The 26,032-nt window shown below is 41.3% G+C and overlaps 1 protein-coding gene across 1 annotated transcript in view; it reads left to right on the top strand.

The window, feature by feature from the left end:
* The first annotated feature begins 2,558 nt into the window (after positions 1–2,558).
* Positions 2,559–26,032, top strand: part of dchs2 (dachsous cadherin-related 2) — a 46,930-nt gene continuing 23,456 nt past the window's right edge. Inside the window, exons 1-10 of the mRNA XM_047366560.1 lie at positions 2,559–4,865; positions 6,658–6,849; positions 6,951–7,182; positions 13,283–13,519; positions 18,110–19,138; positions 19,234–19,421; positions 20,795–20,894; positions 20,979–21,145; positions 21,589–22,432; positions 23,841–24,080. Coding sequence (XP_047222516.1) covers positions 3,120–4,865; positions 6,658–6,849; positions 6,951–7,182; positions 13,283–13,519; positions 18,110–19,138; positions 19,234–19,421; positions 20,795–20,894; positions 20,979–21,145; positions 21,589–22,432; positions 23,841–24,080 — 4,975 coding nt within the window. The 5' untranslated portion in view covers positions 2,559–3,119. The remainder of the gene's footprint in view (positions 4,866–6,657; positions 6,850–6,950; positions 7,183–13,282; positions 13,520–18,109; positions 19,139–19,233; positions 19,422–20,794; positions 20,895–20,978; positions 21,146–21,588; positions 22,433–23,840; positions 24,081–26,032) is intronic.

Here is a 26,032-nt window from a genome sequence, read left to right as displayed (position 1 = left end):
AACTATGGTCTCGGCTCCACTGTTTTTCTGCTGTCAACATGCAGCTCATAACTGTTCACCTGTGAGGTCAACACAATAATGCATCTAACTGTTTGAACTACAGGAGTATAAGTCATATAAAGTGTAGAAAATGATTGAATTTCCAGACTTTGTTCCCTGAAGTGGACCAGTTTACTCTGTCGCCCACAGAGTCCTGGAAAGAGCCACCACAGCGACACTGAAGTTGCTACCTAAATTGCATCCTTCCATCAGTTTGTCCGTCTATTCCTTCCTTGGACTGTGTGGTTTTCACAAGTTTCACAAAGCCTGATCTTCATATGAATATTTGCAGCAGATTTCAAGTGAACATTTGTATTTTATGCTTTATAAATGGGCCAAAATTCAATTCAAAAATACTTTATTAATCCCAAAGAGAAATTAAATGTTGTTGGAGCTCATTATTCAGGTTTCTTCAAAGAGCCGTTGTAGATGCTGATGGCTGTGGGCAGGAAGGATCTCCTGTAGCGCTCCGTCTTACAGCAGATCTGAAGAAGCCTCTGACTGAAGACACTCTGTTGTTGTAGGACAGTCTCATGAAGAGGATGCTCAGGGTTCTCCATAATGTTCTTCATTTTATGAAGAATCCGTCTTTCCACAATGATCTCCAGAGGTTCCAGAGGAGTCCCCAGAACAGAGCCAGCCTTTTTTTATCAGCTTGTTGAGCTTTTTTAAGTCCCTGGCTCTGATACTGCTTCCCCAGCAGATGATGGCAGAAGAGATCACACTCTCCACAACAGACTTATAGAAGATATGCAGCATCTCGCTGGAAACACCAAAGGACACCAATTCAATTCTATGCGCTGAGAACTGTAAATCATTGTCATTTGAATTGTATGCCATCTTATGGAAGTTTGTCAACACATCTTGCAAATCTCCAGGTTTTTACATAATCAGGATGGACTATCCAGTTATTAATTGAAGTTTTAATGTCTGGAAGCGTAATAGCGTTTTTATTTATGCTGTTTTCTGAAGATGTAAGGTCTACAAAGAAATCTCCTTTAACCACTTCAGTGTTTCATAGCGTTAGGCTCAGGCTCATATCCAAGGGATTTACAGCGTATTACGCAACATTGGGGGTTTTTTAGAACAATGTCTGCAGTTTTGCTGCATTTTTGTGATTTAAAGAAAAAATATATTTACAGCTTCTTGAAACAGGCTCTGATATAAAACTAAGAAGCTGACTGATCTCAGCTTCCTAGCTAAAGGTGTCCTACTTCCTTCAGGTTGGTCGTCGGTGGCTTCCTAAGTGAGGGAGTTCAGTTATTTCTGTTTATTTTGTTGATGTACCCGAGTCATAAATGTAGAACTGTGAGACAGCGTGACAAAATCTAGCCAGGTTTTCTTTTTGCATCAGCGGTTTGTACGTTTTTCCTGGTCGACAGTTTCTCCCTGAAGTTCCTCAGTTGCCAGGAGAAGAGCTGCATTAAAGACTGTTTTCCATCACCCCTCTATAAACATCCTTCAGACGCTGGTAAATGTCTTTGAAAAGAGCCTGGTCGACCCACAGGTGCCAGAGGAAAACATGATATGGCGTGGTTTGATTTATTCTCTCTAGAACGTAGAAAAACAATCTCATTGTAGTTCCGTTTCAGTTGCTAAACAAAACTAATCCAGGCAAAGTGAATTTTCTGTAGTTGCGCTGCTTCATTGCCCAGTCGCGCTGCTCGAGTTACTTCTGTTGCCTGGTTGCAGTCCCTGTTTTCTAGTAAGCAACAATCCCTACCTTCTATTTTCGGTCTTTACCAGATTTAAAAATGATTTTAATCCTAACTTCAAGTGTACAAAAATATATAGTTTCTTCCCAATTATTCTTAATAAAACAAAGAGGAAGCTACTATTGGAAAAGCTGCACCTGAAAAACAGAGCACATTAAATTCAGCACTTTATACATGAACCGTCTTTTGCAGCACTAACTTTTCAGTATGTTACTATTTGTTTTTTTTTTTTAGTTCAGTGTGGAGAGATTTTGAGTTCCTCAATTTATTATTGTCTGTGGACAAACCTCTTGAAGTCCCACCACAGCATTTCAGTCAGGATGAGATGTGATCTTTGACTGGGCCATTACAACTCCCTGATTCTCTTCTTCATTGTCATCATTGTCCTGTTGATGCACCAGTTTAGGCCAAGCTTCAGCCCGAGGGCTCACATCTTATACTTTATTTACAGTCCACTCAATGATTTTAACAGGCCCAGATCATCAACCCTTCACTACCATGCTTCAGCTGATGTTGCTGTTTTAAGTTTTTTGTTTTTTGATGGCCAAAAATCCTTACCTTAATCTAAGCTGTCCGAAGGACATTATTCCAAAAGTTAATTCAGGGACAATTCTGAAAACCCAAGTTTATTTTTTTATTAATTTTTTTTTGATTGAAGACGCTTGTATTGTATTGTCTATTTCAATCTGTGGGAGGATTAGCAGCTTTCATAAATGTTTTCCATTTGTGAAAAATATTTAATGGTAGAAGAATAGACTTCAGAAGAAAAGAAATCAGTTTTGTGTTTATTTTCTTTTTGATCAGCAGAGGGAGCCACTTCAACATTTCTCAAGTCCTTCCAAAGTGAAACACCTTTTTAAACTACTTACTGTTTTATTATTATAACTCCGTTTACTTCATTTGTTAAAGGTAATCACACATTTTATCGACTAACCTGTAGGTTTACACGGTTTCTCCTCTGACCTTCAGCTCCCTTTTTGATGAAAGCGGGTCAGAAGTGAGAAGCAACCTTCCAGGAGAGCGGAGCGCAGGGTAAGCTGTTGTCCTAATCACATTTGAAGCAATCAGGGCAACAGTTGGGGCCGGACAGCGTGGAGGTGGGGACGCCTGCAGGGAGGAGCTCTCCGTGCGGTCGCAGACTTGACGTTTGGAGGAGCTGCGTTATGTGAGAGATTCCAGCGGCATTTCAGGATTTCTATTTTCCTGAAAAACAACTCAAACAAATGGATAATTATTTGAGCCTGCAAAAACGAGATGGGTTTGCATTTTATTATTTTTAAAGCTGTTCTTAAACGCGATTGAGTTAGCATTGCCGCAAAAAGATGTAGTCTTTTTTTCACCTTTTACTAAAAGGATCCCAAAGCCATGATTGAAGGAGTCATGGGGCGAAGGAATGCGTTATTTGTGCTCCTCCAGGTGCTCCTCCTGGCGCTGTTTTGCACGCAGTCGCTCGGACAGATCTCCAACCTGATGCTGTCTGTGAAGGAGGGTCTGCCAGCTAAAACAATCGTTGGAGACCTGGGAGCGGTCCTGAGCACACCAAGCACTGGGTTCTTCATCTCAGAGAGCAGAGACTCCTATGTGTTCAGAGACTTGGAGATAGACGCGGACACTGGCATCATCTCTACGGTGGTGGTCCTGGACAGAGAAAGCAGAGACAAGTATGAGTTTGTGGCAGCTACTCTCACAGGGGAGATGATAAGGGTGAGAATAGAGGTGGAGGACGTGAACGACCACTCACCTGTGTTTCCCAGCAAGGAAGTGGAGCTGGAAATCTCAGAGCTGAGCCCACCAGGGAGTCGCTTTCAGCTTGAAGGTGCGACAGACCAGGATGAGGGGGAGTTTAGCACTCAGGGATACAGTATCAAAGAGAGTGAGATGGGAGAATTGTTCCACTTGGATTTCCGAATGGGATCTGAGAAGCTACACAGCCTGGATCTTGTCCTGAACAGCAAAGTAGATCGAGAAGCATATGACTTCTTCACCCTGACCATTGAGGCCTTTGATGGGGGGATCCCAGCCAGGACTGGGACAGTCCAGGTGAACATCCGCATCCTGGACGAGAACGACAACCCTCCTGTGTTCAACCAGAGTGAATACCACACCACAGTACGTGAGGATGCTCCCATCGGGTCTATTGTCTCTCAGGTGCTAGCCAGTGACTCTGACCTGGGTGACAACAGCAGGATCACGTATGAGATCAATAGACGGCAGAGTGACCCAAACCATATTTTCTCCATAAATGAAACCACTGGATTTATTTATTTGAGCAAGCCGCTGGATTTCGAAACTCATCCATTTCATGAGCTGATCGTCACTGCGAGAGATGACGGTGCTCAGCCTGAGTATAGCAGCACCTTTGTGGGTGTCAAGGTCCTTAATATTAATGATAACAGCCCCACCATCAGTGTGCTCTTTCTCAGTGAAACAGGAGAAGCAGACGTATCAGAGGCAGCAGCTGTTGGGGACTATGTTGCCCGGATTTCGGTGTCAGACCCAGACCTGGAGGAGCACAGAATCACAGTCTCTCTCGAAGGAGGAGATGGGAAGTTTACCTTGAAGCAAACAGATGATTTTCTGTATGCCTTGTGTGTTAACTCTGAGCTGGACAGGGAAGAAAGGGATATGTATGAGCTGAGGGTGCAAGCATCTGATTTTGGTACCCCTCCTCTGAGCAGTGAGATGCTTTTGCTCCTGAAGGTATCTGACGCTAACGACTGCCACCCAGTCTTTGAACAGGATGTGTACACTGTAAGCATTGCTGAGGATGCTCCTCTTGGTAGCTCCCTTATACAGATCCCGTCCCGAGATGATGACGAAGGCATCAACTCAGAAATCAGATACTCCATCCTGAAGTCCCAGCAAGACGGCCTGTTTAGCATCGACCCGAACTCTGGTCTGGTCACCACAGCTGCAGTCCTCGACAGGGAGACTCAGATGGAGGTTTGGTTCCTGGTCCTGGCAGAAGATGGAGGGGAGCCATCTTTGTCGTCTACAGCTACAGTCACAGTGCTGGTGGAGGATGTCAACGACAACGAACCAGTGTTCCAGCAGCAGCTGTACAACGTGTCTATACCAGAGCACATGGACATCGGAAGTTGCTTTTTACATGTACGTCAAAGAAATTTTAGAATTTAATGTTAACTCAGTAAATGACAGTTATCTAAGACTTTATTGCATACCTTCACCTTCATCCAAAGTACATGGAGAAGAACACTGTCTGTCTGTCTTTCTGTTTGTTTGTCTGTCTGTCTGTCTGTCTGTCTGTCAACTCGTGCTAAAAAATCTCACTTTGTAATTTTCGAATCTGCATTCTCAGGTTCCTAACCCTCCAAGGTTCAAGAAACCTGCATTTTCCTCCTTTTAACATGTTCTCCATCTCTTTATTAAAGAATAGCTTTTAATTTAAAGCTAAATATCCTAGAAGTTGGACATCAAACTCTGCAATCTGCTGAGCGCTGAGACAAAAGTAGCTCTGAGTCTGTTAACACAAAGGCATTAGTGTTTTTCACCAACAGCACACACAACATGCAGGCCTTTCAGCTTTGTAGCCTTTGTATGACAGACGTAATGCTCAGCACCACTCTCCTGCAGCCTGGCACCAATGTAAACCAATTACAGAAGAAGTCTCTTTTATCAGAGCAAGAAATTTATGATAGGTATTGTTTTCCGGCCAACCCTGAAGGGGCTTTTGTTTCGGAAAAGAACAAAGCAGATCTTCTTTTTCTATAGGTTAATATAGTTTCTTTTAGAGAATAAATGAAAAAGTGGGAATCAAATGATAAAAAGTCATAATTATCAACAAAAGACACCTTTTTTGTTACTCGTGTTTATTCAAAAAGCTGAGTCGTATCAGTGGTTCGGTCATCAGCTTTCTATAGTACATGGTTCATTAGACTCTGGCCTGATGTCTGTAAAGCTTCCTGTGATCAGAGTTCATTTCTTCTGAGCCGTTATCATCTTTATGGCCTGAAAGCGATCTGCCTCACTGTAAATGTGCCTCTTGTCACGGCTGCAGGCAGAGAAGAAAGAAACTCTGTCGGTATTTAGGTGTATTTTTACTCTGATGTTTGCTGTCTTTTGAACTACACAGCGATGGCACTCCTCGCCCTTTGACTTCCGGAGATTTTTTTACGCTTTTATTATGTTGACCTTCTCTAACAGAATACTTCTAATTTTATTGATTCACAGTTACCAGAAATGTGGAGGCTGACAGTTACAACAGCCCAGCACAACTATGCTTGATTAAGAACACATTAGAACAAAACTAAACAACAATATTTTTAATGAAAGCCATAAATAATACAGGGTGAATTTTATTATAACTATGATTAGATTGAGTCTTCATACAAATAAATTCACCTATTTTACAGTTTCTTCAATATTGCTATATTATTAATCCCTGGCTGTTAGGGTAGTAAGCCCTGGAATAAAGGTTGCTGTGTTTTAAACATCATCCAAATTGGTAGAATTGTTTAGGATGAACGTTTTCACTTTTGGAAACCTAATTTCCAATAACAAAATCATGGGTCATCTACTTTGTGAACTAACCCTGGAATTTTCTGGGTGACTGAGAGCCAAACCAACCTACGACAGCTTTTTCCTGCATCTGTTGAGATAAGGCTGCAGGAAAGCTGCCTTTTCAATATGGTTTTCCATCTAAAGGGAATTAGCTTTATTATGGGTCTGGAGATATGCAGTCTTCCTGGGTAGTTTTCAGTAACTCTACGCATTTATAGCTGTGGAACAAAATGCAATGAGACAAAAGATAAATCAGGAAATTCCTTTTTAATACAACAGATGTAATAGAAAAATAACATATGTCATATACTACACAATAACTACATTATATATTTATATATTATTTAATGAGTAAACAAAAAAATGTTTGTTTTGGTTTTAGGTGGTCGCCACAGACGCAGATAGCCCTGAGTTTGGTGCTCTTTTCTATTCTCTGTCTGACGGCTTTGTCAGTCAGGAAAAACATCTTCTTTTCCAAATCCATCCACACACAGGAGAGCTGTGTGTTTCCCAGGATATTGACCGAGATATTGGGCCGACTGTCCATGACATTCTGATCAAAGCTGAAGATCCAGTAAGTGGACTCTACGCTATGATCATGAGATGATGTGAAAGTTTTCTTTTATTGTTTCAGATCATAATAATAATTATAATAACTCTTTTTTTCTCTTTCAGGGAGGTCTCAGCGCTCAAGCATATGTGCATATTGAGATTCAAGACCTGAATGACAACCCTCCAGTGTTCAGCCCTGAAGAGTACACTGTGAGCGTTAGCAGCCATGCACCGCCTGGTACCGAAATTGTCAATGTTATTGCCACAGACCGAGACTCCGGCAGGTTCGGACAGATTACCTACAAAATTAATCCAGGAGACATGTCCAGTTTGTTTACAGTGGATAAACAAACAGGTAGGGGTACATTTACATTGTGCTGTTTGAAAAGTGCTTTATCCCAGCTGACATTTACATTTTGTCCCATATGGGTGAGAAATAAGTTGAAAATTATGCCCTAGATGATATTGTAGTTTAAATAGAAGCCCCATGTTAATTGCTTATATAGCTTTGATGCAGGTCAACCTTTGGTAATAGGTGGAAACCACATGTGTACCAGATGTGTTGTACATCTTGAACCGGCTTTCCTAATACCCATTTTAGACCCAGCCTAGCACATTTAGCGCTGATCCAGCCAAGGCAAAATCCTAATGGAACCTATGTGCTCATGTTGACTGCGATATTTTCCTATCAACTGGTATCATCCTCTCTTCATTTAAACCTGCTTTTGTTGGAACTACAGCACTATCCAAATGAGTTTGTTTATGTCCAGTCCTAGAAAAATCCATATCACTGCAACTTTTCTTGGTCTTGCAAAACAATAATATATGTTTAAAAAGTTCAGGCTAGATAAAAAGCATTTACCTCAGTGTCACAAAAGATGTTATGATGATAGATCACTCTGCAGACTGTGCTGCAAAAGTTTTATTAGGCATATAATCCACCTATGAAGCTGTCAAACACACCATTTGAATTGGTGGATTTGTAGAAACGTTGTACAACTATTTTTAATAGTACTACTATTTTCTGACAAGACAGAAAACATAATTACTGGACCAAATGGTAAAATCCTCTTAATCAAGCAGCATATTGGTTATGTAGCTTCTTCTGTCAACACGAGCATAAGAAACCTGGGGATAGTTTTTAACCTAGCATTTTTCTCTTGAATGTCACCTGTATCAATTGAGATACAATTATACTCGAGCGTGAATGTTTTTGTGAGCAAATTCTAGTCTCAACATGAATGGAGTTTCGTTTTTACTACCTGCTTCAAATGAACACTCATTACTAGTTTTCTTCTGAATATTAGATGCTGCAGGAAATTGTCTCTGCTCTGTCTGTGTTCAACAAGTGTCAGCAGAAAAAGAGTCATAGAGGAATATTCCTCATATCCACTCCTTACCACAAACGTTTATATCACAGACATGACTTTTAAGCTTGAACCGCCACCTTAACGTGATGGAGGGGTTTGAGTGCTCAAATGATCCTAGAGGCTATGTTGTCTGGGGCCTAAATGCCCCGGGTAGGGTCTCCCATGGCAAACAGGCTCTAGGTGATGGGTCAGACAAAGAGTGGTTCAAGAATCCCTCATGAGGACCAAAATATCGAGGCACGTGACGTCGCCCGGTACAGCGGAGCCGAGGTCCCACCCTGGAGCCAGGCCTGGGGTCAGGACTCGTCGGAGAGCGCCTGGTGGCAGGGTTGCTCCGGGTTGCTCCTCGCGGGACCTGGCCGGGCCCAGCCCGAACGAGAGACGCGAGGCCATCCCCCAGTGGGCCCACCACCTGCACGGGGAACCGTGAGGGACCGGTGCAAAGAGGATTGGGTGGCGGGCGAAGGTGGAGACCTCAGCGGCCCGATCCCTGGATGCTTAGGCTGGCTCTAGGTACGTGGAATGTCACCTCGCTGGGGGGGAAGGAGCCTGAGCTTGTGCGGGAGGTCGAGAGATATCGGCTAGAAATAGTCGGGCTCGCCTCCACGCACAGCGTGGGCTCTGGAACCCATCACCTTGAGAGGGGTTGGACTCTTCTACCCTGGAGTGGCCCACGGGGAGAGGCAGCGGGCTGGTGTGGGTTTGCTTGTTGCCCCCCAGCTCAGCCGTCTCGTGTTGGGGTTTACCCCAGTGGATGAGAGGGTCGTATCCCTGCGCTATCGGGTTGGGGAGAGGTCTCTGACTATCATTTCAGCCTTCGGGCCGAGTGGTAGTGCAGAGTACCCGGCCTTCTTGTCGTCCCTGTCGGGGGTGCTGGATAGTGCCCCTCCCGGGGACTCCATTATTCTGCTGGGGGACTTCAACGCCCACGTGGGGAACGACAGTGACACCTGGAGAGGCGTGATCGGAAGGAATGGCCTCCCCGATCTGAATCCGAGTGGTGTTTTGTTATTGGACTTCTGTGCTAGTCACAGATTGTCCATAACGAACACCATGTTCAAACATAAGGGTGTCCATCAGTGCACTTGGCACCAGGACACCCTAGGCAGGAGGTCGATGATCGACTTTGTTGTCGTATCATCAGACCTTCGGCCGCATGTTTTGGACACTCGGGTGAAGAGAGGGGCTGAGCTGGCAGGCCCAAGTGCATAGTGAGGGTCTGCTGGGAACGCCTGGCGGAGCCCTCGGCCAGGGATGTATTCAAGTCCCACCTCCGGGAGAGCTTCGACCAGATCCTGGGTGATGTTGGAGACATAGAGTCCGAGTGGACCATGTTCTCCGCATCTATTGTCGATGCTGCTGTCCGTAGCTGCGGCCGTAAGGTCTGCGGTGCCTGTCGCGGCGGCAATCCCAGGACCCGGTGGTGGACACCGGCAGTAAGGGATGCTGTCAAGCTGAAGAAGGAGTCCTATCGGCTGTGGTTGGCTTGTGGGACTCCTGAGGCGGCTGACGGGTACCGTGAGGCCAAGCGTGCTGCGGCCCGGGCTGTGGCAGAGGCAAAAACTCGGGGTTGGACTCTTTCATCACCCAGGCTGAAGTCACCGAGGTGGTTAAAAAGCTCCGCGGTGGCAAGGCTTTGGGGTTGGATGAGATCCGCCCTGAGTACCTCAAGTCTCTGGATGTTGTAGGGCTGTCATGGTTGACACGCCTCTTCAACATTGCGTGGCGGTCGGGGACAGTGCCTCTGGACTGGCAGACTGAAGGGGGACCGGAGGGTGTGTTCCAACTACAGGGGGATCACACTCCTCAGCCTCCCTGGTAAGGCCTACGCCAGAGTATTGGAGAGGAGAGTCCGACCGATAGTCGAACCTTGGCTTCAGGAAGAGCAGTGTGGTTTTCGTCCCGGCCGTGGAACACTGGACCAGCTCTATACCCTCTACAGGGTACTCGAGGGTTCATGGGAGTTTGCCCAACTGGTCCACACGTGTTTTGTGGACCTGGAGAAGGCATTCGACTGTGTCCCTCGTGATGCCCTGTGGGGGGTGCTCCAGGAGTATGGAATCGGGGGCCCTTTATTAGGGGCCATCCGGTCCCTGTACGAGCGGAGCAGGAGTTTGGTCCGCATTGCCGGCACTAAGTCGGACCTGTTCCCAGTGCATGTTGGACTCCGGCAGGGCTGCCCTTTGTCACCGGTGCTATTCATAACTTTTATGGACAGGATTTCTAGATGCAGCCAAGGGCCGGAGGGGGTCTGGTTTGGGGACCAGAGGATTTCTTCTTTTTGCAGATGACGTGGTCCTTCTGGCCCCCTCTAGCCAAGACCTACAGCATGCGCTGTGGCGGTTCGCAGCCGAGTGTGAAGCGGCTGGGATGAGGATCAGCTCCTCCAAGTCCGAGGCCATGGTACTCGACCGGAAAAGGGTGGCTTGTCCTCTTCAGGTTGGAGGGGAGTTCCTGCCTCAAGTGGAGGAGTTTCAGTATCTCGGGGTCTTGTTCACGAGTGAGGGAAGAATGGAGCGGGAGATCGACAGACGGATCGGTGCGGCTGCCACAGTAATGGGGACACTGTGCCGGTCCGTTGTGGTGAAGAGAGAGCTGAGCCGAAAAGCAAAGCTCTCAATTTACCAGTCGGTCTACGTTCCTACCCTCACCTATGGCCATGAACTTTGGGTCATGACCGAAAGAACGAGATCCCGGATACAAGCGGCTGAAATGAGCTTCCTCCGTAGGGTGGCCGGGCACTCCCTTAGAGACAAGGTGAGGAGCTCGGCCATCCGGGAGGGGCTCGGAGTAGAGCCGCTGCTCCTCCACATCAAGAGGAGCCAGTTGAGGTGGCTCGGGCATTTATACCGAATGCCTCCTGGACGCCTTCCTCGGGAGGTGTTCCAGGCACGTCCCACCGGGAGGAGGCCCAGGGGACGGCCCAGGACACGCTGGACGGACTATGTCTCTCGGCTGGCCTGGGAACGCCTTGGGCTCCCCCTGGAGGAGCTGGAGGGGGTGTCTGGAGAGAGGGACGTCTGGGCGTCTCTGCTGAGTCTGCTGCCCCTGCGACCCGGTCCCGGATAAGCGGAAGACGACGAGTACGAGTACGACTTTTAAGCTGTTTTTAAAGTCAGCTTTAATTATTCCCTCTGTGAATATGTTCAGTCTTGCTGCTCTCTTTAACAATGAATGAGCTTGCAGGATTATCCCGCTGCTTTTCCTGTTTGGCAAATGCCACTCGAACAGCCTTACCAAGACAGGGAGGTTCACCACAGGCCGGAACTACCGAGCCATCCTGAGAGAGGCTGCAAGTCCCTTGTTGTCCTGAGATGTTGTTCACATGAATAAATTAGTCTTTGGTTAGAAACTTCTGGGGAACTTAGCTAAGCTTTAGTGTTACAGGTGTGATTGGAGATAGGTGAACAGGCTTTCATTTTATCTTGACTTAATTACTGCAGCAGTATTTTTACTTAACCATCTCTAGACTAACTCCCATTTTCTGTCATCACCACAGTGGTTACCAGTTCATTTCAGAATCGGTTTTAAAATTCTTACCCGTAGAGCCTTGAATGGACAAGCTCTTGTTTTAATAACAGATTTACTTCATTATTATCCTCTAACACATCCATCAGCAAAGTTTAATGTCATCAAGAGAACCAAGCCTTCCATGTAGTAGCAGCCAAACTAGGGAATGCCACACTTGCTTGAAAAAGCAGCTTTAATTGAATTGGATGCCTTCATTGTGCTTTATGCTTGTTTTGCACTTCTTTCATTGACCATTTTAGTGCAGCATTATGACTGTTTTAGTTTCGTAACATCTTAGCTTAACATTTTATGTTCATTGTATGTTTTTATTCAGTTTTTTAATTATTTTATTTATGTATCTTTATATACACAAACCAACATGTCAACATACCACAAGGCAAGGGGTTAACAATATACATTGAAGTCTCTAGCCTATCAAACCCCAAACCCCTCCTCGTCCCTCAAATAAAAAAAAAGAATCAGTGCATAGAATAAGAACAATAAAGGAAGAGAGATGTTATACTGTGTGTTTGGGACAAGATATGAATTTAAATGGACTAAATATGGCTGCAACGTTTTCAGAAAGGTGTCATATTATTTTCTAAGACAATATATAATGTTAAGGGGAATTTTACCATTTATCTCCAAAAACCACCTGTTTGAAACAGATTTTCATGACACTGTAATTCACTTCTTTGCTACATAAAAGGCAACTTGTATTCATTTTATTTGTGTGTTGTTTGGAGAGCCATGAGAAGTTGTAAAGTCTAGGATCCAGTGAAATATTGATTCTTAAAATCTTGGTCAAAGTAGAGCAGATGTCATGACAAAAAGGCCTGATCTTTGTACATAACCAGGTGCAATGCAGGAAGGAACAAACCCCAATACAATATTTGAAACACATCTCTTTGTTTTGGGGTGAGATATAATTGATGTAGAAACAGTTGTTTATCGATTGTAACCCTGAGATCTAATTCCCATTTCAGTTTGGATTTATGCAAACATGGTTTTGGGCCCTCATTCAACAAAAGGTGATGAATTTAGATGCACTACCAACAACCCTAACTTTTGGTTAGGATGATATTTAAAACCTTCTCAGATTGGCTTGTCTTTAAGTAACATGTTTGAGAGGCAGTTGTTGTTTTCAGAGATAAACACCTAGTTAACTGGTCTAAGTCCTCATGATATGATTTCAAGTGTCACGGCTCAGCAAGGGTGGAGCACAAAGCTTAAAAGCTTTGGATCACAGTGTGGCTGAGGGTAAGACCAGATTTGTGCACAGCCACAGTACAACTCAAAATGAAATCCAAAACCTGGGGAAAAAAGGAAATACATTATTAGTTTTTGTTTAATGTTGTTCTAAGTGCACCTTAATGTGCATTTTTTCCAACTTAAAGCAGTTGTTTTGATTATTGGCTTTGCAAATTAAATTAAAGAAATAAAAAATAACTCTAAATAACATCAGTTGTGAGGGAACATCGTGAGTCCATTAGTTTTGCTGCTTCTTGGTTATGATAAAATTAATAAACAAACCTCGACAAACAAATATGATTTATTTATTAATTTTCTTTGTAGGGATGCTCTTTTTGAACTCCTCTTTGACCCACTTGGGTGCAGCCAGCATGAAGCTCCTCATAACTGCACAGGATGAAGATGGCTTAGCTTCAGCCAGACCTGCAGAAGTGACAATGAATGTTGTACAAAGTGCTCAGGCTCCAGCTGTGTTCCAGAGGCCGCGGTACACATTTACAGTGCCTGAAGATGCACCAGTGGGAACATCTGTGGGCACTGTGGAGGCCAGTAACCCAGCCGGTGAGTGCATATTTCTATGAATCCCAAAGAAGAAAGCAAAAGGTGACTGTAAATGGTAATAATCAGATTACAGTTAATTTAATGCATGCTGAATATCACTTGAATTGCACATACTAGGTAGCAGTGTTGCATTTTCTTTAGTGTTATTTGCATCTGTAGTCTGCATCTGATGATCCAGGAGTAACGAATATCACTGACATGATCAGTACCTGTACCAGGCTGACCACAACTGCTTAGACAGTAAATGAGGGTTTTCCGTACAGCATGTTCTAATTTGCCTACAAATACTCATAATCTGCTTCAAATGCATGAACTAATATAATAAATCTGTTAATTTTGTGACCTACAGTTATTTAATATTAAGAAAAACAAAAGGAATTATCCTTAACTGCATCTCTAAACCCAAACACCTTAACTAATTAATCATTTTTTGATCGTTAAGGAGTCTGAAAAGTACAACCGAATACCATATGTACATGTTTAAAATGTCTGCTGCAACTGTTGTTCTCGAATTTTGTTTTTAAAATATTTTAAGGCTACATGGAGAGAATCAAGTATAACCAAACCAACCTGCAAAGCAAACATCAATAGACACAAACACAATATTTTTCACAATAGGTTAAGCATCACATTAAAACGACAGGGACTGGTTCAGTTTGTACATATTTTGGTACTCACACAGAGCAGCAATAAGTATGTAAATGATTTGATTTGCAAGGAACTGACACCTCTGGAACTGGTACAGGAGGCTACTGGACTTTTGCTATCTGGTGCCGTTCGCCAGCTTTTCTAATCATTACTAAGCTTTCATTGTTCATTTGGTAAAATTATGTCATTTTGCTCAAATTTGTTTTGGTAGGACATAACACAGGAGGGTTTGTTAACCTGCCGACTGTAGCAAACAAGTCACGAGCATTATTAATGTTTTTCTTTGTAATTTCAGAAAAGGAAGGTTCCCTTACATATTTTACTTGTACATTTTTATGAAGTCTCTCTTTATAGATGTAACAGTGAACCTAGTCTTTCACCACCTCTGTTCGGCTTTTCAACACTCCCTTTTTTCGCTTCTTACCTCTGAAAAATGTCTCCACTGAGATTTCTTCTTGCCAGAGACAACCTTCACTTGGGAGCAATGGAATCAATGGTGTCTAAACATTTTACAACGGAAGTTCTCTACCAGCTCAATCACTGAGTTACAGGACAAAGTGGAAGTGAAAGAGCAAACCTGGCTAAAGGTTTCAGTTGAGCTGTCCTTTTAAACAAGCATTTTCTTATTATTTCTGTTTGGCTAATTGAGACGATGGAAATAATGCTTTCAAAGATAGCAGAACAGGGGTCAGATAGGGCAACATCAGGGACGAAGACCTTTGAAATGTTTAGACCGTTACTGATGATTAAGTCCAACATATGCCTCCGTTTGTGTGTTGGCTGTTTAACATGTTGAGTTTGCCCATTTGTCCTTGGGGTTGTCACACCTTTTTACTCTTTAGTGAATCAGGAAACAAAGGGGCCACCCCTCCCCCTTTCTCATGCTCCCTGGTCTCACTTAGAAAATTGTAGGAGGAGTTGACTCCATCAGTGTAGGTGCCTCACTATTTTCATCTAACCATGTTTCTGTTAGAAACATAACATCAAGATTATGCTCCATTATAAAGTGACTTAGTAAGCTGGTAATATTTCTGTGGCATGTTGTGCTTGACAAGGAATAGATTAAAATTTTTTATTATTTCTACTGTTTCTTATCTTATTAGCTTTCTTTTCTCTGTAGCAAGCAGTTTGTCAACTGCCTGTTGCAGGTATCCCAGGCATCAACTAACAACTAAGTTTGCTGGAACTTTAAAGATTATACAATGAAAAAAGATTTACGCAACCAAATCTTAAAATAAAAGGATTAGTCTTTTCTTTGATTCTTGTTGGGCTTTTCTTGTGGTTCGTGATCTCTGTCTCTGTGAGTCTATCAGCATACCTCCTTATTCTATTTTCTGAGTCAGCACTGAAAGCTAGGCTCAGAGAAACTGCCCATTGCCAATTCTCATTAGACAGCTATTAAGAAAAATATATTCTACTATTTTGTTTTAAATCCTGTTGTTTATGGTTTTATAGAGAACAAGAGTTACAAAACAAACAAGAATAATAGTACTGGCTGGAGGTAGTGTACTCCTTGAACTTTACCAAGATGCACTGAAATATTCTAATCAAGAAAAGACAAGTTTGCAATCATTTTAAAAGCTTACTTAGTTCTAAACTAGCAAAAAAGGTCATTATTTAAGCTCATTGTTATTGAAATACCTCTAAATAAACTGTTTCATGACAGCTTCAGGGTTATTTAGATTACATTTAAGCAATTGCAGGAGCATCATCTGCAGGATGAAACATTTTGTATCTCAATCTAATGTCATGGTGAAGGCTTTTTGCACAGTAGTTTCGGTCAGACTGAAAGGTGTGTATTTGTGTACATCTTTGTATGCATATGTAAGCAAACATCTGAGTACTAAGTATCTGTAATGCCAAGATTCTATAAAACTAAAAATAACTAAAAATAGTCAATTTGAAGTGACAATAAACAGGGTTAGGTAGGATATGTCTCATTTGTAAGAAAAACATCAGAGAGATCAGAGTTTTGTTCAAATTGTCCTCCTGAATGAAAAAGAGGAGTGAGTATTGTGCAAGTTAACTTTCTATTGCTTTCTTTGAGCATGCACACATAATAAAACATAACAAGTACTTAAAGTATATATATATATATATAAATGTAAAGTATAAATATATAAATTTTTCTAAGCTGTCTCATAAATTTGCAAGTGAGGCAGATATTTTTACCTTTAATAATTAGTCATATTTATTATTTTAATGTGTTTAACATTATTTAACATAATTGAATACATTATAATTAAAATACAGTTAATAAACAGGTTAAATGTATAACATTTATTGCCCTGTAAGAAATTTACAGTTTCTAAGGTTTCCAGGATTATCCCTTCTTGGACATCTTGCTGCTCCACGGGACCCATTAACAGTTAAACCACTCGTCCACACTAGACAGTCATTTAAGGCTGTCTAATCAATTTACAGATTAACACTTTAGATTAAAGTGGAAAGAGCAGGAGCTGGCCAATGTTAAGCTCTTTGCTTGTTTCAGTGGCTTGTAGCTGGTGTTGAGGTACAACATACACATTGAGGAGATTATTGGGATCTTCTGACCTCTAATGTAATTAATGTACTGGGGGTGGGTACATGAGTGTGGGTTCTAGCAGTATGTGTTTGTGTTTATGTGTAGAATAACTATTGATCTATGTTGGAGTTTGAATTATACATTCTGTTTCTCCCAACGATATCACCTATATTTTATTCTCTAAAAAATAACCCTGGTGGGCTTGACCTCAATCGGACGTCTCTGCGTCGTGTGGGTGGCTTTGTGTTCTTTCACAGTCCACAAACTTAACTAGCTTTTGCAGAGAACTCATATTGGTTATTTATTTCAGTATGTTTCATTTACAGATCACCATTTTATAAAAAGGGTCATCTTTAAATGCTTCATTGAAAATAACACATCTAAACCAGAAAAAACAACATTACTGACCAGAAACAAACCTCTTTTATATAATATATAGAACCACAAAGAAACCCGGATCAACAAATCACTAATGAAGCAAGACGTTCTGACTACGGACATTTAAAGTGAAGATCACATACAATGTCTTCATCAAGGCACCTGTTAAGGGGAGGGACATATTAGGCGGCAAGTGAACATTTTGTCCTGCAAAGATGATGAGCTAGTTGCAGACAAAATGGGGAAGTGTAAGGATTTGAGCAAGTTTGACAAGGTCAAAAGTATGGCTGCTAGACAGCTGGTTCAGAGCATTTCCCAAACTGCAGCTCTTGTGGTATGTTTCCAGTCTGCATTAGTCAGTATCTATCAAAAGTGGTCCAAGGAAGGAGCAATGGAGGTACCAAGCCTTACTGTGGCACAAGAGGAGTGAAGGTTTGCCTGTTAGGTTTGGTCCAACAGATAAGCTTCTGCAGCTCAGATTGCAACAGAAGTTAATGCTGCAGAGTAGTCATTGTGCCCATGCTGATCATATTGTTAGGTCTAATCAGTGTATATAAATGAGGACATAGGAAAAATGGATTGTGGAGTGTGTTAGTTCAAAATCAGTATTTTGTTTCTAAGCAATCTTTATCACAAGGCTTTCTGGAGGTTTTTAGATGTCTTTTTATAGATTCTGGCTGTTTTTTCTCTCATTTTCTCACCAGTCGTACATATCTTAAGACATTATTCATAAATTTATCTAAAGAAATGGGAACAGGTTGTGTCTTTGCAACTGTTGGCAAAAAATATCTTTTTTTAAATTCCTGTTTTGCAAAGTCAGTGTAGACACTACACTAATTCATCCCTTAACGTTTGGAGCCTTTTTATGGCTGAATGATTCATAGTTCAAGATTTAGAGGCTTGACAAGAAATGGTCATGAAAATGGTCAGGTACTGAACATAACTCTGTTGGATAAACTGATATTTTTAATGATGAAACTAAAAGGGTCTAGATAAAACCAGAAAATGTTTTAAAAAATCTTTTTTTTTTTGTATTCCAGACGCTACAGAATCCGTTTCTTACCGAATCTCTTCTGGAGACCCTCACACTTGGTTTTCTGTACATCCAAAGTCTGGTGTTATCAATACCATTAAACCTCTGGACCATGAGTCTCAGCCATATGCCCTGCTGTTTCTTCAGTCCTACACCAGCACTTCTCCTATTTACAGCACCACCCAGGTCAACATTACCATCACTGATGTCAATGACAATGCCCCTGTGTTCCCCAAAAGAAGAGACACCATCACAGTGTCTCAAAACACTCGGCCTGGAACAGTCCTGTTCATCGCTCACGCACATGACTATGACAGTGGTGTCAATAGTGTAGTGCAGTATCACCTCAAAAGCAGCAGAAACGAGATGTTTGCCATTGATCCCAACCTTGGAACAGTTAGCCTTAATAAGAGTTTACAGGTAAGTCATCAGCAAAGGTACAACCTGGAAATCTTGGCCAAAGATGAAGGAGAACCTTCCCTGAGCTCTACGCTGACCCTTTCGGTTAACATTGACCACACAGCTGCAGATGAAAGCCTGGCCTTTGAGACGCTTGTCTACCAGGTGGAAATAGGTGAAGGATATCGCAAAGACTCTCGCGTCATCCAGGTGAGGTCGCACCAAACCCGAGGATCTCACACTTCAAATTCAGGCCTTACATACTCCTTAGAAGCAGAAGCTGGATTCCCTCTGCCTCCTTTTCGCATTAACCCAAAGACCGGATGGTTGTATCTCTCCAGCAATCTCGACTATGAGACCGATTCAAGATATCGTTTTCATGTGTTGTCCACCTCCAGAGAGGCCTCACTGGCGAATATCACGGCAACAGCAACGGTGATTGTACTGGTGCTGGACATCAATGACAATCCCCCGGTGTTCAGCAGCAACGTGTACTACTTCACTGTGTCAGAGGGGCCTTCTCCACAAGGCCTTGTGGGAACAGTCAGGGCCAAGGATAAAGATTCTGGGAAAAACAGCCAGCTCTCCTACATTCTTCTCTCAGATGGGAAATACTTCCGGATCAATGCTAAAACAGGTACAAACTGTTCCCTTACCAGCACCATCCTGTACTTCTATGTATAGCTGTTTCCTCTCACCACTCTTCTCTCTCTTCTCTCTCTTCTCTTATAGGTGAAATTATCAACTGGGTGGCGCTGGACCGGGAGCAGCACAGCCAGCACAGCCTGAGGGTAATGGTGACAGACCAGGGTCACCCTTGTCTCAATGCCACCGCCAACATTCATGTCCTGGTCACTGACATCAACGACAACACTCCACAGTTTAATCATCTACCTTCCAGCAAAGAACTGAATGTTCCTGTAAGAACACTTAGTAGACAGCAGTATGAATGACCTCAGTTTGGGGAATCACGTCTTAGTTCTGATCGGAGAGTTGAGCTACGTTTACAGCGGTTTTTGTGAGCCTTTACCCTAAAATCCTGTTTGCATTTGATGATAATTCAAATCGAAGTATGTGTTGCAATGTAGAAGAAAACACACACTACGTATGTGAACATCAACCTTACAAATTGAATTGTTTTCAAGTTTAAATGGCCTTTTAGGATCAGAGATTTAGTCACAGAAAACTCTAATCAGGGCTAGCAGGGGTCCATTATTGTATTCCACATTCAATATTCACCCTGCACTCTCAGGCATCCAGTCACTTCATTGAATAAGATGGAGCATTGACATTTAAAGTTGAACACAATCAAGTTTTAAATTTAAAGTTAATTTTCGATGTTTTGTAAAGGTTTCAATTAAAATCTTGCTCAATCTTATCTAAGAGTAACGTGCTGTCAAGCATTTAGATGAACAAACTGGACAGTAACAGCAAATCAAGGTAGTAGCTTCCTAATGCTTTGAGATACTGGGAGCAGAGTTTGCTTTGACTAAATCTATAATCTCGCGAGGCCATTTGAAGCAACCTGTAGAGAGACACGTGTTGGTTCTATGCAAACACATAATGGGCCAGAACATCTTTGATCCAAAAAGTCGATCTGATGCAAAGGTAATTCAGGGTAGAAGACAAAACATTTATTGTACATCAAGTATTGTTAACCATGGATGGATCACAAATAACAAAGTAAAAATGGTGAAGAAGTCAAATTTGGCTCTGAATTTCATTCAGCTCAATCTGGACAAGGTAAAAAGTTTCACAAACCATATTAATATTACATTAAAGGCATGTTAATATTTGAGGATCATTGCGAGCTCTACTCTTTCTCTCTCAGATTAACACTAATACACACTTTTATAACTTGCAGAATTGCTTATTGTAATGCTCTCTTTTCTGTTTTTTTATAAGAAGAGACTTAAACATGTCTACAGGTTTTATAAAATGTATATAAAATTTAGCTGCAAGTATGCTAATTGGGACCACAAAGCAAGTTTAAAGTTTCTGCATTGACTACATCTGCAGTCTTGACTTGTCTTTAAAGTAATCGTCTTATTCTAACATTTTGATCAAATTTATATTTAACCTGTAGGAACTCCAGACCCCTAGACTAGACTGATTGGGGTAAATTATCATTTTACGCAAAAGTGATAACGATGCAAAAGTTAACAATACATTTAAATGAACTGCTTTTAACTTTTTCTAAGTAGCCAGGGAACAACATGGGACAGAAAATGTGCACCATTAAATATGTATTAATATCATATACATTCATTGCATGTAATTTTCATCGTTGCAGATATGGGGAGGCATACCCACAGGATTCGTGGTGACAAACTTGTTTGCCAAAGATTTGGATGCTGGAGAGAATGGAACGGTCACCCATTCACTAGTAACATGTGAGTTGGAAATGTTTGCTCTACTGCCTTAAAAAATACTGTCAGTGAGATCCTGAATATTATCTTCTTGCACTTCTCTCTTAGTTGGGTCAGAGGAAGATGGTAGACACTTTGAGATTGACAGTCAAAGTGGAGACATCAGAACTACGCAGCTTTTCAGTGAGAGCACTAAACCATTTTACACCCTGAGAATAACCGCCAGGGATGGCGGAGCCCCGTCACTGGAGGATACTGCAGTGGTTCATATACAGGTAGTAGTTTGTGCTTATAGCCTGACAAAATGTAAGAGCTTTAACTGGCATGAATGCTTTGCCACTGTACAAAATGCTTTTTAAGTGCAGCTTAGTTTTATGCATGAATTGAAACCTGGAAATCTTTTAAGGTTTCCTTTTTGTTACCGTTTTGGACGCAATTTAGCTGTTCTAACATTTGGGCAAACAGCAGCTACTTATACATACAGTATGTTAGGGTTTCAGGCTGGATAAACAAGGTTGTTTGCTCACACTGAACAAAATGAGAAAAGGACAAATGTAGGAAAAAAAATATGTAGAATTGTTTTTCTTCTTTAATATAAACAGGTGATTTATATTAATCAGATAAAACTTATATTTGTCCTTGTGTTTAATTAATCCTTTTTTTGTGTCCACGTTTTAACAAGAAGATTGCATTTGATTTTGTGCTTTTTCTCCTGCAGGTTTATGGATTAGAAGATCAGTACGGCAGCTCAGAGCACCAAGAACTGAGGTATTTCTCAGTGAGAGAGGACGCCGAGCCTGCAACCGTCATCGGTTCTGTTAGTGTTTCAGATAAAAACAGATTTCAATACACCATCACTGAGGGAGACGGAAGTATTTACTTTGGAGTTGACAGCTTGTCTGGCGACATTTACGTCAACCAGCCGCTGGACTACGAGTCTGCCACGCAGTACTTCCTGGTGGTTCGAGCTGAAGATGTTGGTCCATCTGTTGGTGTAAATGTCTCCGTGTTGGTGAGCGTGGCGGTGGAGGACGTGAACGACCACACACCCTGGTTCCCTGATAAACTACTGATGTTTGGTTTGAAGGAAGATGCTGTCGTCGGATCACCGGTCTTTGCTTTTCATGCCAGAGATGCTGATGGGACTTTTCCAAACAGTGCCCTTCGCTACACTCTGACCTTTGACCCTGACGTCAGTGGGTCACCGCCACACTTCCCCTTTCACATTAACTCATATACAGGCACAATGACCGTTGCATCACCATTAGACCGCGAGAGCACCCCGACTTTTGTTTTCATGGTAACCGCCACAGACCAGGCGAAGAGGATGGATGAGTGTAAACAGACATCGGTGACGGTTCAGCTCTTCCTGCTGGATGTGAACGATAACCGGCCCGTGTTTGTGTCCGCTGACTCAGTCCAACTGAAGGAGGACACAGAGGTGGGGATTGTGCTGCACCATTTCGTGGCTGTAGATGGTGATCAAGGTGAAAATGGATTGGTATCCTACTCCATTATGGCTGGAAACAAGAAAGGGTTCTTCACACTGGAGGAGAAAACTGGTATTTGTTTTTTTGTGCATAAACCTGATGAGTATAAAATAAAAATAAAAATGCTATTCTCCTAAAATAACATTAATTTACTATTATTCTCAACCCAAAACATAGAGTGCGTTGCAAAAGTATCATTCTATCCTAAACCTTTTTCACATTTTGTCACATTGCAACTACAAACAAATGTGTATTTTCTTGGGATTTTATGCTAGACCAAAGGAAAAGGATACATTAATTCTTGCAAAACAAAATCAGAAACATGTTATTAAATAGCATATTAAACAGAAATAGATGGATTAAGCAGCAAGAGGCCCGTGGTAACTCTGGGGCAGCAGACATCCACAGATCAGATGGGAGAATATGTAGACAGAAATATTCACTATTTTGTAGTAGAAAGAACAAAGCCAGAACAAAATAGAAGTCATAAAAGGTCATATTTAATATTTGCTCCAAGCTATAGGAGGGAATATGGCAAACATGTAAAAGAAGCCTTCAGCAGTGACAAGGAAGCTGGTCAGATTGGACCAAATGTGGAGAAAGATTGAGCTAAATACAGAAATATCCTGGCAGAAAAACTTGTTAAAAGACTTGAGACTGGGATGGAGGTTCAACTTTAAACAGGACACCGATCGCAAATCATTAGTCTTCAAGGACAGGTGTCCTGTAACTTTTGATGCGTTTGATTTAAGTGTTTTGGACCAAGGACACATCTAAAAGTTGCCGGACAATGGTCCTTGAGGATTGGAGTTTGAGATCCATGCCCTAAGCATACAGTCAGAGCTACAATGGAATGGTTTAGATCAAAGCATATTCATGTGTTAGTGGCCTAGTCAAAGTCCAGATGTAATTGCAATCGTCAAGCTGTGGCAAAAATGTTAAATTATTGATCACAGGTGCTCTTTATCCAATCTGACTGAGCTTGAGCTTTCTAGCACACAAGAATGGGCAAAAAATAATTGTTTTTAGATGTAAAGCTGGCCCCACAAAATGCTGTAAAATGTGGTTGACACAGACACCACTCAGTGGGTGTTGGGGTTTGTACAAAGGCACACCACACTTTTCAGATTTTATTTGTAAAAAAAAGAATCTTTGCTGTTTAATGTTGCCCTACTTTTTGTTGCTCTATAACACAAAATTTCAATAAAATGCTAATTTAGTTGTTGTAATATGACAAATGTAATAGTTTGAATTCTTCAGAAAGGCAATGTATGACTACTTTGGTAAATTATGCATCTGTTTTATTTTAGAAATAAAATTCTTTCTCATAACTATTAAAAAAACAGCATCGAGAGGAAAAAAATTAAACATAAATCATATATATCACATAGATAAATCTATGTTATTGTTCCTTTAATACTTACCGTAAACGTTATTTCCCCAGCTGGCTGTTAAGTTTAAACTCTCTTATCCTCTTTAGGCCTTTTGTTTCTCTCTGCCCCTTTGGACTATGAGACCCAGCGTGTCCATCGTCTAACTGTCCGAGCGTCTGATCAGGGCGTCCCCTCTCTGTCCTCCACCCAGACCCTGACAGTGGAGGTCAGAGATCTTAACGACCAACCGCCTGTCTTCAGTCAGTCCACCTATATTACCAGTGTGGTGGAGAATAAAGACCCTGGAGAGCCTGTAGTCACAGTGTCTGCCTCTGATATGGATTCAGGTAATGATTATAAGTCACTCACCTACATTTGTCTCTTTGTTAACTTCCAATATTTTGGTCATAATTCAGTGATCCATTTACGCGTTTACTCTAAGGGTTATTAATATTATAAAAGGTCAAAATTATTACATTTTGAAAACTTATTAACAGTTTTTTATTGTATGATATCTTTTTTTAAATGGCATATATCTAGTAGGACCATATTTATTTTGTCTTAATACAATTTCTATGTGGCAAAAAACAAATTAAAATGCTTAAATTAAGCTGCTTTACTGAAAGAAACTTCCCAAACTCCATGTGTCTCCATTTTAAATTTACACTCAATCAACATTCCTAAAATCATGTGTCAGAAAAATATAAGAAAAAATATATTTTAGGCTCCTGAGCAAACAAAAAATTACATTGTTGTGAATATAAAAACCTAATTATCTTGTTGTCTGGTTGAAAACCTTTCAGCCACAAATCAGTCACGATTCAGAGAAATAAAAGCTTAAATAAAAAAAGGAAACGTCAGTCGGTGGTAAATAAAATATCTACTTTATGCTTAGGTTTTACAGCATAGCAGTGATTTATGTAGGACTGTTTCTTAATTACTTCAGACAATTATATAAATATACAATTATACAAAAATTATTTGAACATTAACAATTTAAATTAGTTGCAGATTCTCAAAAATTTTCAATTTGCTATATTGGTACAAATTCAGTTTTAATTTTAAAAGTACAGTTAAATAAAAAACAATTTCAGTTACATTTATTTTATAGAGATTTGTGCAATGAGTTTGGCTCTAGTGATATTGTTTAAAAAAGTAATTTCTTAATTTTTTTCCCAGGCTATACATAAATAAATGTACCTAAAATAAAGGTTGGATTTTTCTATTTTTTTCATAATGGGATTAGGGTACAGCAATTAAAAAATAATTTATTTTAAGGCTTTTTACTCATCTCTACCAGGAGTGCAAAAAATGCAAATGTGGGATAAACTGTTATACAAGGGGGAAAACATATGGTCCTGAGGTCGGGAATCAAACCTCGGACAACTGCATCGGGGATTAATAGTTCTACCGCTGCTTCTAAATGATACAGTCTTTTGGAAATAGGCAGGTATTGGACTGAAATATTGGAGGGAAATGCAAGAAGTGTTCAAGCAATAGTTATAACCCTTAAATACCTGAACATTATTGATTGGAACCAAAGATTAAAAGAAAGTAAAATATGTCTAAAGACTTAAAAGGATTACGAAGTAGTCTTTCGAACAGAGCACATCGTTCTCAGACTGCAGGTTTACTGGTGGTTCCTAGAGTCTCTAGAAGTAGAATGGGAGGCAGATCCTTTAGTTATCAGGCTCCTCTCCTGTGGAACCAGCTCCCAGTTTTAGTCCGTGAGGCAGACACCCTGTCTACTTTTAAGGCTAGGCTTAAAACTTTCCTTTTTGATAAAGCTTATAGTTAGAGTGGCTTAGGTTATCCTGAGCTATCTGTGTAGTTATGCTGCTATAGGCTTAGGCTGCTTGAGGACATACTGACCACTTTCACCCTCTTCGCTACATTCTCATACTACTCTCCAATTTTGCATTATTTGCTGTTATTTCAGCTTCTAACTTTATGTTCTCTCTTTTCTCTTCCTAGACACCTTTCTGGAGAGGAGCATCGTCCAAGCTTCTGCTGGCAACAACTTAATGCTCACCTTCTACAGATGATACACTTGGCCCTGTCTTTCAGTGTTTAACCCTTTCTCTCTCCCAGACATGGCAATTGACTGAGCTTTTACTGTAACTAATTATATATGCTCTTTTTCAGACTCTAACCTTGAAAACTGGCTCAGAGTTGATCTGTTCTTTCTTTCTAGATGAAACAACTAAAGGAGCTACATCTATTAACATTTACTTTTCCTTCCCATAGAAAGGACTCCTGGATCAGTGCTTCTTTGTTCTCTTTGTGTCTCTGTTCTTTC

Source organism: Girardinichthys multiradiatus, chromosome 5, assembly GCF_021462225.1.
Source record: "Girardinichthys multiradiatus isolate DD_20200921_A chromosome 5, DD_fGirMul_XY1, whole genome shotgun sequence".
Lineage (NCBI taxonomy): Eukaryota > Metazoa > Chordata > Actinopteri > Cyprinodontiformes > Goodeidae > Girardinichthys > Girardinichthys multiradiatus.
This window is presented reverse-complemented; position numbering and strand designations above follow the sequence as displayed.